Source organism: Ambystoma mexicanum, chromosome 10 (genome assembly GCF_040938575.1).
Source record: "Ambystoma mexicanum isolate Mex_15411 chromosome 10, UKY_AmexF1_1, whole genome shotgun sequence".
Classification (NCBI taxonomy): domain Eukaryota; kingdom Metazoa; phylum Chordata; class Amphibia; order Caudata; family Ambystomatidae; genus Ambystoma; species Ambystoma mexicanum.
This window is the reverse complement of record NC_090932.1, coordinates 1,678,939,932-1,678,952,454: the sequence shown is the minus strand read 5'-3', so window position 1 is coordinate 1,678,952,454 and position 12,523 is coordinate 1,678,939,932. Positions and strand designations below refer to the sequence as shown.

The following is a 12,523-nucleotide window of genomic DNA, read 5'->3' as shown; positions in this document are numbered from 1 at the left end:
ACGTTATGGACCTCCTCACAGCAATGGAAGGACGAGTTTGCGCGCAAATCTGGGGTTCCTGTTGCACATTCATACGTGCCAACGACGAAGATAACGGAACTCTCTCGGACGCTGTTGCACAATTGGCACAGATGCATGCGAAGATGGAGGATGAAGCATATGGGACACAGAAAGACAAGAGCTGGTTTGCATACCTATGGTCATGGATGCCATCATGGTTGGCAGATGGACTTAAGGTCATAGTGGGAGCACTGGCACCAGTAGGAGCATCACTGTGTGGGATCAAGATCTGCATTGGAAGATGTAAGAAAACAGCAGAAGAAGCAATAGGAATGCAAATACTGATGCAAATAGGAGGAGCAATGGGTGACATTGTGAAAGAAAGAGACAGACTAAGGGAGAGAATAACGATGAGTGACCTGTTCCCGAAAGGGACAAAAGTGGACAATCCCCGTGACCCAGGGAAGTATGAAGGGAAGTGGGTTTGGTGCAACCCTGAAGGAGCATGCGCTTACATGTACTGGTCCTTTGATGATCACATAAATTATTATGGACACCTCAGAGGAGTGACGAAGATATGGCAACTTAAGGAAGACGAGCGGTTCTATTGTGATGTGGTCGACAAGTTGACCAGAGGGGGGACTGAAGAGAGGAGGTCGAAATCCACCCCTGCCTCCCACCCCACCGGGCACACAAACCGGACGAAGAACTGAAGGAATAATGACCATTTGTACCATTCGGGAACGACCTCCACTGCTCCCCTGATCGACAAAAGCGAGGAGAGGTACCCACTCTGCCAACCTTACAACCCATTACAAGTACAGACACTGCCTAGAGTGGATGAGGAGCATCTGGATGCCCTTAAAGACACTTCAATTGACAGTCTTGATTAAAAGCACCGGGAAACATGCTCAAAGTTATTAGAGACACCACAACATAGCAACGTTAGACATGAAGCACACGTGCCATCCGCACAACGGGACATAATCACGCACCCGAATACATGAAGAACACTTGGGTACAGTTCTATAAGTTAGAGGACCATTACACATACATACTGCTTTTTGCCTTTATTATTTTGTCATTAGGTTGACTGCAGCAACGTAGAAATCGCAAGAAGCAAGAGATCATGTGTAAATGCTTGCAGATGTTTATATGCAATTATCTCTATGGAACTGCAGGAGCACCTGAGGGACCTGACAGCGCCATGCACAACTAACCTATGGATACTATAGAACAGTACAAGATTCTGGGAGCCACGTCTTGGCTCGGGCAAATTACAAGTAGGCCACAACCGCCTAAATCAAGCTGAGCTGAGCTGAATTCAGCACAAACAGAAAAGCAAGCCGTGTGGGACACGGGCCCGCTGCCAAGGCCATCACGATGCAGTGACATTCTTTTCCCTGAACTGCAGTAACACCATCACAGAAAATAAGAATAATTCCTCACAAATTCAGGCTAATTCAGAGCTGCAGAACTCGGAAACACGGCCTCTAGACACGTGACCAGCCAAGCTGATGATGAACTGAAATTAGTAGCTGGGAAGAGATGCAGTCTCACGCAGCCAGACAATGGCTTGCAACAGAGTTGTTCCAGAGGAGCCGTGTGTTGCATGCTGAGAACGAGCAATCTCATAGTCTATGGTGGTTCACACAGGTTACAATGCTGACACATAGTTCTTCTTACCTTGAAAAGGTACACTTTGAGCTTTGAACCGACTTGGGTCCCAGGCCTGGGGGCGACAGCTCTAACCAATCACAGTTCAGCACCCTAGGGGTGGGTAGCGATGGGCGAGAACTAATCATTAGATCCTCACACTGCAACATTATAGAAGTAGCATTTTACGGGGATGAGCCAGGCCAGCCATCGGGCATGGAAGAATCAATAACCTAACAGCTATAGGGACCTCCATAGGTGGACTACCATCAAAAGCCCAATCACAGGGTCTGGTAGGTTTCCTGCTGAGGGGACCAGGTTGTGATGTCAGTATGATGAACTGTGTTACAAAACTGGCCAGCCAGCCATAATTCTCTGAGATGTGCCTGGATTTTTTCTCCCTGTACTGATCCCTGTGGTTTTTTACTGTAATAAACCACAGTTTCAACTTGCCGCCTGTCTGGTCCTACGTTACTTTTGGGAAGGGGAGGAGTATGGCCTTCCATGAGTTCTGGGTTCGGCGAACTCCTAGCACCCCTCGCCCTGCCTGGAAGTTTTATCCTAAAACATTCTTCCAGTGGCACCATGGCCTCAAAGTCGCTTTTACTTGGCAGTAGTTTACAGGATGTCCTCAAAGTAGCTGATTGCTCCAGGGAGTCTACTTTCAAGACCTTTTATAGCAAAAAGGTCCAGCATATGGCTAATGTGATTTTGCAGGAGCTTTGAACTTGCATAACAGGAGCCTCTGTTCTTGATATAGAATGGCTAACCCCCCCCCCCCGCACTAGTGTGAATAGGGGTTTAGATTCTATTAATAGACATAGAGGCAAGTATTATCCCTCCTGCCCCCCTTCAATGTATGTTTGCCTTTTTGCAGTTCTCTGCTGAAGTTGGAATCAGTGTGGGAGTTTCGCTCTCTGGCCAGAAGGAAGTCCATAGGAGCTGGATGTTGTTAGCGGGATGGATATCCGTTGTTGTTTGGACTGTTTTTGCTGTTCTGGAATGGGCCTTGCAATCACAGAAGAGGACAAAGGACTATACTGAGGAAAATGTGTAGAGGGGCTCGGACCCCCATTGGTGAAGAGGGGCGCGGCAGCCATTTTAGGCTTGGGTCCTCTCCTTTCCTTGTTAAATAGTTCAATGTTATTCATTGATTTTGTTTTTTCACGTTTTTTGAAAGCGTTGGTGAAAACAAATGTTTAGTTGCTGTTGTCAAGAGTAAAGGAGATTTAATGCATAATACTCGGCCTCTGTGTCTCTTAATAGAATCTAAACCCCCGCTCACGGTAGTACAGGGGTTAGCCATTGTTTCATTAATGTAGCCACCCTGTGTCCCTCAGCAGGTTTCAAAGTGACTTTCCTCGTTTATAGTTATTGGTAAAGTATTCCTTGTCTTTCTGACCCTCATTTTTCTTCAAAGCCAGACAACCTTTATACATCACAATATTAGTGCCAAAAGAGGGCAAATTCAGAGTGTGATTGATGGACGTTTTTGAGAGGTGACTGCATTAGGCTGACATGAACACATTTCACTTAATGTCACTGAGCTTTTTGGTTGGAATCACTGATTGTAATGTTTCACTATGCCAGAAATAGAGAGAAATTGGATGAAAATATGTTCAGAGCTTTGAAGGGAGAGAAACAAAATACAAAGTGGCCCAAATAGTTAGAAAGACACACTCAGAAAGTGTGAGAGAACTAGAGAAGACAGGGTTGTCGTCATAGAACCGGCACTGGCAGAAGAGCCCTGCTTGTCCGTCCCTAGCCTGGGGCCCTGGGCCCCGGCACCACCACTTCCGCTTGCCGGCGGTGGCGTGGGGGAGGGGCGGGACGTCACGTGCGTCGTTTGTGGTCTGTTTCTTCCCGCTTCCAGCAAGTAGTCCGCGGAGGGATAGCGCGCGCTGCGCCGGCGGAGGGATCCCGCCGCCTCAGAGGCGCCGCCTTTGTGCCTGCTGTGGCGCAGTTTTATTTTGCAGACCGTCGGAGCGCGCTGAGGAGAGACACGTCGCCGAACCCTCACACGACACACAGGGCCGATTCCGGTGAGTGTGAGGCCATGGAGGGGCGCTGCGAGTTACTGTTCATCGCTATTCACGGGACGGGCGGGGATTATATTTATGCTAGCGGGTGCTCGGTTATATTTATGCTAGACAACCCGCCCTGTTTTGGCAGGGAGTTATGGGCTCATAGACCCCGGCGGATATGTGAACTGGCTTCAAGTATTACGGGGTGGGGTACAGAGCATAGCCCCTCAGTGGGCTCTATCCGTGCTGTAGTAGTAGGCAGGTTGTGTGAGGGCGCGGCCGGGGAATAGCAGGCCGCGCCGGGGCGGGCGCTCGTCGAATCGTGCGGGGAGGGGGTGCTGTCAGTGCTGACTCGGGCCTCACCCGAGTCTCGTGATTAGAAGTGCAGAGACGGAGGGAGTGGTGCGCAGTTGTGTATGGATCAGGCCCTGATGGGGGTTGTAGGTTGAAGGGGCATTAGTGTCGGCTGCGGGGGCCCTTCTGCGGGATGTGTCAGATCTCACTGGTTGGGTGGGGGCAGTAGTTTCAGGTCGCTAGTCGTTTAAAGAGGATTGCAGCTTCAGTGGGCATTGGTGTGGATCTGCCCCTCCCCGGGTTGCTGTGATGGGGGAATTGAGTGTTATGGAAGGTGGGGGTGTGCAGTGTCGTACCTCAACATGGACCCATGGTTGGGCTGGAGCCGCGTTATATGTACCATTCCGACTAGAGTTTATGGGGAGTGTGGGCAGTGGCGCCTTCTGGAGCCCAGTGGCGGGCAGTGTGGGCTGTGGCAAATGCTCTAGCCCTTCTAGAGCCCGGTGACGGGGAGTGTGGGCTGTGGCAAATGCTCTAGCCCTTCTAGAGCCCGGTGACGGGGAGCGTGGGCTGTGGCAGTGGTAAATGTACAATCCCTTCTGGTGACTGGGAGTGTGGGCTGTGGCAGTGGTAAATGTACAAGACCTTCTGGAGCCCGGTGACGGGGAGTGTGAGCTGTGGCAGTGGTAAATGTACAAGACCTTCTGCAGCCCGGTGACGGGGAGCGTGGGCTGTGGCAGTGGTAAATGTACAATCCCTTCTGCAGCCTGGTGACGGGGAGCGTGGGCTGTGGCAGTGGTAAATGTACAATCCCTTCTAGAGCCCGGTGACTGGGAGCGTGGGCTGTGGCAGTGCTAAATGTACAATCCCTTCTGGAGCCTGGTGACGGGGAGCGTGGGCTGTGGCAGTGGTATATGCTTTAGCCCTTCTGGAGTCCGGTGACGGGGAGTGTGGGCTGTGGTAAATGTACAATCCCTTCTAGAGCCCTGTGACGGGGAGTGTGGGCTGTGGCAGTGGTATATGCTTTAGCCCTTCTGGAGCCCGGTGACGGGGAGTGTGGGCTGTGGCAGTGGTAAATGTACAATCCCTTCTAGAGCCCTGTGACTGGGAGTGTGGGCTGTGGCAGTGCTAAATGTACAATCCCTTCTGGAGCCCGGTGACGGGGAGTGTGGGCTGTGGCAGTGGTAAATGTACAATCCCTTCTAGAGCCCTGTGACGGGGAGTGTGGGCTGTGGCAGTGGTATATGCTTTAGCCCTTCTGGAGCCCGGTGACGGGGAGTGTGGGCTGTGGCAGTGGTATATGCTTTAGCCCTTCTGGAGCCCGGTGACGGGGAGTGTGGGCTGTGGCAGTGGTAAATGTACAATCCCTTCTAGAGCCCTGTGACGGGGAGTGTGGGCTGTGGCAGTGCTAAATGTACAATCCCTTCTGCAGCCTGGTGACGGGGAGCGTGGGCTGTGGCAGTGGTAAATGTACAATCCCTTCTAGAGCCCTGTGACGGGGAGTGTGGGCTGTGGCAGTGCTAAATGTACAATCCCTTCTGGAGCCCGGTGACGGGGAGCGTGGGCTGTGGCAGTGGTAAATGTACAATCCCTTCTGCAGCCTGGTGACGGGGAGCGTGGGCTGTGGCAGTGGTAAATGTACAATCCCTTCTAGAGCCCGGTGACTGGGAGCGTGGGCTGTGGCAGTGCTAAATGTACAATCCCTTCTGGAGCCTGGTGACGGGGAGCGTGGGCTGTGGCAGTGGTATATGCTTTAGCCCTTCTGGAGTCCGGTGACGGGGAGTGTGGGCTGTGGTAAATGTACAATCCCTTCTAGAGCCCTGTGACGGGGAGTGTGGGCTGTGGCAGTGGTATATGCTTTAGCCCTTCTGGAGCCCGGTGACGGGGAGTGTGGGCTGTGGCAGTGGTAAATGTACAATCCCTTCTAGAGCCCTGTGACTGGGAGTGTGGGCTGTGGCAGTGCTAAATGTACAATCCCTTCTGGAGCCCGGTGACGGGGAGTGTGGGCTGTGGCAGTGGTAAATGTACAATCCCTTCTAGAGCCCTGTGACGGGGAGTGTGGGCTGTGGCAGTGGTATATGCTTTAGCCCTTCTGGAGCCCGGTGACGGGGAGTGTGGGCTGTGGCAGTGGTATATGCTTTAGCCCTTCTGGAGCCCGGTGACGGGGAGTGTGGGCTGTGGCAGTGGTAAATGTACAATCCCTTCTAGAGCCCTGTGACGGGGAGTGTGGGCTGTGGCAGTGCTAAATGTACAATCCCTTCTGCAGCCTGGTGACGGGGAGCGTGGGCTGTGGCAGTGGTAAATGTACAATCCCTTCTAGAGCCCTGTGACGGGGAGTGTGGGCTGTGGCAGTGCTAAATGTACAATCCCTTCTGGAGCCCGGTGACGGGGAGTGTGGGCTGTGGCAGTGGTAAATGTACAATCCCTTCTAGAGCCCTGTGACGGGGAGTGTGGGCTGTGGCAGTGCTAAATGTACAATCCCTTCTAGAGCCCTGTGACGGGGAGCGTGGGCTGTGGCAGTGGTAAATGTACAATCCCTTCTGCAGCCCGGTGACGGGGAGTGTGGGCTGTGGCAGTGCTAAATGTACAATCCCTTCTAGAGCCCTGTGACGGGGAGCGTGGGCTGTGGCAGTGGTAAATGTACAATCCCTTCTAGAGCCCTGTGGCGGGGAGTGTGGGCTGTGGCAGTGCTAAATGTACAATCCCTTCTAGAGCCCTGTGACGGGGAGCGTGGGCTGTGGCAGTGGTAAATGTACAATCCCTTCTGCAGCCCGGTGACGGGGAGCGTGGGCTGTGGCAGTGGTAAATGTACAATCCCTTCTAGAGCCCTGTGACGGGGAGTGTGGGCTGTGGCAGTGCTAAATGTACAATCCCTTCTGGAGCCCGGTGACGGGGAGTGTGGGCTGTGGCAGTGGTAAATGTACAATCCCTTCTAGAGCCCTGTGATGGGGAGTGTGGGCTGTGGCAGTGCTAAATGTACAATCCCTTCTAGAGCCCTGTGACGGGGAGCGTGGGCTGTGGCAGTGGTATATGCTTTAGCCCTTCTGGAGCCCGGTGACGGGGAGTGTGGGCTGTCGCAGTTGAATATGCGCACGTGTTACTGAACCATTGGTAATCTCAGTAGATTCAAATTTTTAGAAATGGGGAACCTTAACTCCATTTTCCACCGGTTTTCTTCTCTAGTAGTTTGTATTTGTGCACGCAGGGTCAAGGCCTATTTCTAGCATCACTTGTCTGTTTACGGTCACAAATGGGGAGGAACCAAACCTTGAGCGTGCAGGGTAGGTGCCTACTCTTCCCCACCCCTAGCATTCTCCAATACCCTTATCGCGTGCACTGTATTGCATCACAAGTTAATGTTCCTACAAGCCCTATATGTAACTCCACGGTACATCCAAGTAAGAGTGCAAGGACGATTAACGTGCTTTCAGAGGCAATGTAATCTGAAGGAGTCTTCCCAGGATATTGCTCATGAAAGGCTTCCTTCAAGATGGCATCGCCTTTGTTGCTCTGCAGTAGGATTTACTACTGTTCCACCATGGGCAGTTTCTGAAACATCTGAAAATGAGAACTTCTACTGCTACCCTACACTCAATTTCAATTTAAATAAAGTTTAATAGACTTGTATTTAAAATGCTACAAAGCGGAATGAGATTTCATTAACCGATGTGTATGTTCTAGGCGTTGCTGCCGCAAGTAGAGCACGTATGAAACATTATTGGCGTTGTCAGCCGACGCGTGTTTCGACTCCTCCGAGTCTTTATCAAGGCTAGTATTCTGGGGCTCTGCGTCCTTTTTCATGCACGTTGTGAGGCCCTTGATTGGGCAGATCTGGTCAGTTCCGAAGAGCTTGAAGGAACTGACCAGATCTGCCCAACCAAGGGACTCGCAATGTGGCAGCAGAGATGCAAAAATTAAATCCATGAAATGGAACATGCATTGTCAATCTATACACCTGGACATTCATAACAATCAGGCTCACCCTGTTTTGGAAAGTTATTGAGAATGTTGTCTTCAAGTTATGCAAGATGCACAACACAGGGTTTGAAGTCGCCAGGAGCCATTTGGCTCCTGCTTTAAGCATAGTGTCTAGCTTGACACCAACCTCTACCTGGAGCTATTTTGATATGATGGGTTATTTCTAACACTTAATAACCAGCGGTTTGTAAGCACAGAACCGGGGATCAAACCTGTGTTGTCTTGCTTCCAAGGAGAGCACGTTGCCCCTGAGCTATCCTCCCGATAGCTCGGGGGCAATGTTAGCATCTATTGGTTCCCCAGGCCAATTGATGCTAACCACACCTATGTTTATTTAACTATGCATCTGGGACAATCTATAAATAACTATACAGCACTTAAAGAATATGGGATCATATCTAATGGACATTTTTATGGATCTCATGTGGAAGTTAGGTTTGCAGAATGCTCCCCCATTCCATGACCGATGTAATCACAGGGCAGCAGACTTAAAGAAGACTTTTGTGCAGCACTTATGCAAGAAAAAAATGGCAGGAAATTTAAGTTTGGCCTAATAACACCCCTGACTTGACCTGGGTGCAAAAGATTATTCAATGGGTGTCTGTGAACGCCTCCCTGGGACTTGGGAGAAACTAAATGGCAAATTTATGGTGGGGGCCATGTTGGCCATTGGGTTAGCAAAACCTTTCGGGAAAGCTCTGAAGTGAACAATAATTGCCCGTTAACAAACCTCTCTATTTTGCTTTTTTCATTGCAGTATATATTAGTTATAGCTTTTTGCATTGGTTAACTGGTTTTAACATTGATTTTTATTTTTATTAGAAAATGCAGATCTTTGTGAAGACCTTGACTGGCAAGACCATCACCCTAGAAGTAGAGCCCAGTGACACTATTGAGAATGTCAAAGCTAAGATCCAAGACAAGGAAGGCATCCCCCCAGATCAACAGAGGCTGATCTTTGCTGGCAAGCAGCTGGAAGATGGCCGCACCTTATCGGACTACAACATCCAGAAAGAATCCACTCTACACTTGGTCCTTCGGCTGAGAGGTGGTATGCAGATCTTTGTGAAGACCTTGACTGGCAAGACCATCACCCTAGAAGTAGAGCCCAGTGATACTATTGAGAATGTCAAAGCTAAGATCCAAGACAAGGAAGGCATCCCTCCAGATCAACAGAGGCTGATCTTTGCTGGCAAGCAGCTGGAAGATGGGCGCACCTTGTCGGACTACAACATCCAGAAGGAATCCACTCTACACTTGGTCCTTCGGCTGAGAGGTGGTATGCAGATCTTTGTGAAGACCTTGACTGGCAAGACCATCACCCTAGAAGTAGAGCCCAGTGACACTATTGAGAATGTCAAAGCTAAGATCCAAGACAAGGAAGGCATCCCCCCAGATCAACAGAGGCTGATCTTTGCTGGCAAGCAGCTGGAAGATGGGCGCACCTTGTCGGACTACAATATCCAGAAAGAATCCACTCTACACTTGGTCCTTCGGCTGAGAGGTGGTATGCAGATCTTTGTAAAGACCTTGACTGGCAAGACCATCACCCTAGAAGTAGAGCCCAGTGACACGATTGAGAATGTCAAAGCTAAGATCCAAGACAAGGAAGGCATCCCCCCAGATCAACAGAGGCTGATCTTTGCTGGCAAGCAGCTGGAAGATGGCCGCACCTTATCGGACTACAACATCCAGAAAGAATCCACTCTACACTTGGTCCTTCGGCTGAGAGGTGGTATGCAGATCTTTGTGAAGACCTTGACTGGCAAGACCATCACCCTAGAAGTAGAGCCCAGTGACACTATTGAGAATGTCAAAGCTAAGATCCAAGACAAGGAAGGCATCCCCCCAGATCAACAGAGGCTGATCTTTGCTGGCAAGCAGCTGGAAGATGGGCGCACCTTGTCGGACTACAACATCCAGAAGGAATCCACTCTACACTTGGTCCTTCGGCTGAGAGGTGGTATGCAGATCTTTGTGAAGACCTTGACTGGCAAGACCATCACCCTAGAAGTAGAGCCCAGTGACACTATTGAGAATGTCAAAGCTAAGATCCAAGACAAGGAAGGCATCCCCCCAGATCAACAGAGGCTGATCTTTGCTGGCAAGCAGCTGGAAGATGGGCGCACCTTGTCGGACTACAATATCCAGAAAGAATCCACTCTACACTTGGTCCTTCGGCTGAGAGGTGGTATGCAGATCTTTGTAAAGACCTTGACTGGCAAGACCATCACCCTAGAAGTAGAGCCCAGTGACACGATCGAGAATGTCAAAGCTAAGATCCAAGACAAGGAAGGCATCCCCCCAGATCAACAGAGGCTGATATTTGCTGGGAAGCAGCTGGAAGATGGCCGCACCTTATCAGACTACAACATCCAGAAAGAATCCACTCTACACTTGGTCCTTCGGCTGAGAGGTGGTATGCAGATCTTTGTGAAGACCTTGACTGGCAAGACCATCACCCTAGAAGTAGAGCCCAGTGACACTATTGAGAATGTCAAAGCTAAGATCCAAGACAAGGAAGGCATCCCCCCAGATCAACAGAGGCTGATATTTGCTGGCAAGCAGCTGGAAGATGGGCGCACCTTGTCGGACTACAACATTCAGAAGGAATCCACTCTACACTTGGTCCTACGTTTGAGGGGAGGCAAGTAGGCTAGACTCTCTACCTCCAGCTGCATAAATATATTATAAGTGCACTTTTGTTTCAATAAAGTTGTTGCATTCACATGTGGTTTTGCTTCCTTTGAAATAAAAAATACTAAATGTTGCAAGTCCAACAAATGATTTGGGAGTCTGAAGAGGCGGGTTTCTTTTTGAACCTGTTACTGTATGGTTTTATTCTTCAGTTACAGGTGTTAAAACGCACAGCTTGTCCCACCTTCTGGTACCTCACTAGTTCTTTTCTGTTTGTACTGGATTGGACCTGTTAAGTGTTGGCGCTTTTTGGTCCACTTGCCTATTTTTTTGCTTTGCATTTTTAATTGTATTCATGGTCCGGCCTTCAGTGTCAAACTCCCATAGTGCATGTTGATTGTGAGTGGCTTCGCCATGTGTGCCCTGTGAGTGCAACTTCCTCTCTTCGAATCCCCATATGCTACTTGGAATGCTTGACTTCCGACCACTGGAGGGATGTAGCATGTAACTCCTTGACTTTCAGAACCTCACACCTCTAATTGCCTGGATTACTCTGAAAATTGTCTCTCTAGCTGAAGCCACACTTTGCTAATCTGGCTAGATGCGATTCAGCTAATTGAAGCCATGCGCCTGCTCCCCCACCCTCTATACATTAATCTCTACTCATGTATGTCTCTGCAGCAACTTGAGTGACATCTTCCAGATGCTTCCTTCCTGTACTAGGAGAATCCGGTTGAGGCTTATGATATGATCACATTGTGTATTACTCTAATGTAGGTCTGCATCGAAGGCCAGTCAATGCTGTATTTGTGTCAGCTACCCAAAACCTTTGGAGAGAGAGCTCACTTTGCATAATATGCTAGGCTGCCAGGTGGTGTTCAGGGCAGGTCACTCAAATCCAAAGTTGATGGCTCATTGTCTGAGTCTTCAGTGGCTCATGTTGCCACTGCCAGTTAAGGCATATGCACTGAGGTTGATGTAAGGTGTTGTGCCTGGGTGCGCGCTATGAATTATATGGCGGGCATCCAGGCTCGTATCCTGGATTTGCCCTTTGAGGGGATTGACTCTTTCCATTCGTTTACAGATGGAGAATTGAAAAAGGAAAAATGCCGGCTCTCAAACTGAAATCTCTGCCAATCCTTTCTAAGCCTACAGTGGGACTATTATTATTGTCAATACCGGTTAGATCCAGATTATTCTGCTGTTTCGGGAAAAGGTCTATGCAACAACGTCAAGTACACATAGGTGGAAGCAATGGAATCCAACCCCTCTGGTGTGCAGTGGCTTAACATTTTGTGAGCTCCCCCGCCCTCTTTCATTGGATTTCATGGGTTAACCTCTACCCCCTACAGAATAATGCTACACTGGTTGGGAAATAGGCACACGTGGTAAGCAAAGGCCTTTGCGGTGGCTTGTTGGCGACATGTCATGGTATGTACTAAACAAGGCATCTACCAGCGCCATTGCCTAGAGATCAGCTCCAGAACAAACACTGCTTTCAGAAGGCCGATTTGAGGAAACCGTTTGTTTAAAGTGAGTGAATGCTCCTTTTCTAGTTATAACGAAGATATTGAACTTGCCCATACATTATGATGGAGAGGGTCCGGTATGTAGGCCTAGGAAAGTTAACCGTAGGGACGAATCTTCTCTTGGTACCCTTTTCTCCAAATGATGGCATCCCACTTATCCTTGCAAAATGACTTCTGGGGTGAGATGTAAGAGGGTGAGGCACCAAATGTAATGTCAATGTGGGGATAAATGGGGCGACGAGGTTCTGGACCCATCCCCTTGCAGGGACACCCATATAGTATTGTGGAAAGGGGACTAAACTGCCCGTTCACATTCTATTGTGCACTTTCCTTTATTTTTTTATAGGCGTGCCTGCGTTAATCTGCTCTTTTGTGTATTCAATTAAGCACTTGTTGACACCTTGT

General features: G+C 49.6%; 1 protein-coding gene across 1 annotated transcript; it reads left to right on the top strand.

The window, feature by feature from the left end:
* Positions 1–3,527: 3,527 nt before the first annotated feature.
* UBC (ubiquitin C) lies at positions 3,528–10,680 on the top strand. Its single transcript, XM_069620117.1, has 2 exons — positions 3,528–3,698; positions 8,775–10,680. Exon 2 carries the CDS (start codon positions 8,778–8,780, stop codon positions 10,605–10,607), a length of 1,830 nt encoding a protein of 609 aa, XP_069476218.1. The 5' UTR covers positions 3,528–3,698; positions 8,775–8,777; the 3' UTR covers positions 10,608–10,680.
* Positions 10,681–12,523: the final 1,843 nt, after the last annotated feature.

Coding starts and splice junctions, on each gene's coding strand:
- UBC (XM_069620117.1), top strand. CDS start 8,778: ATGCAGATCTTTGTGAAGACCTTGACTGGCAAGACCATCACCCTAGAA.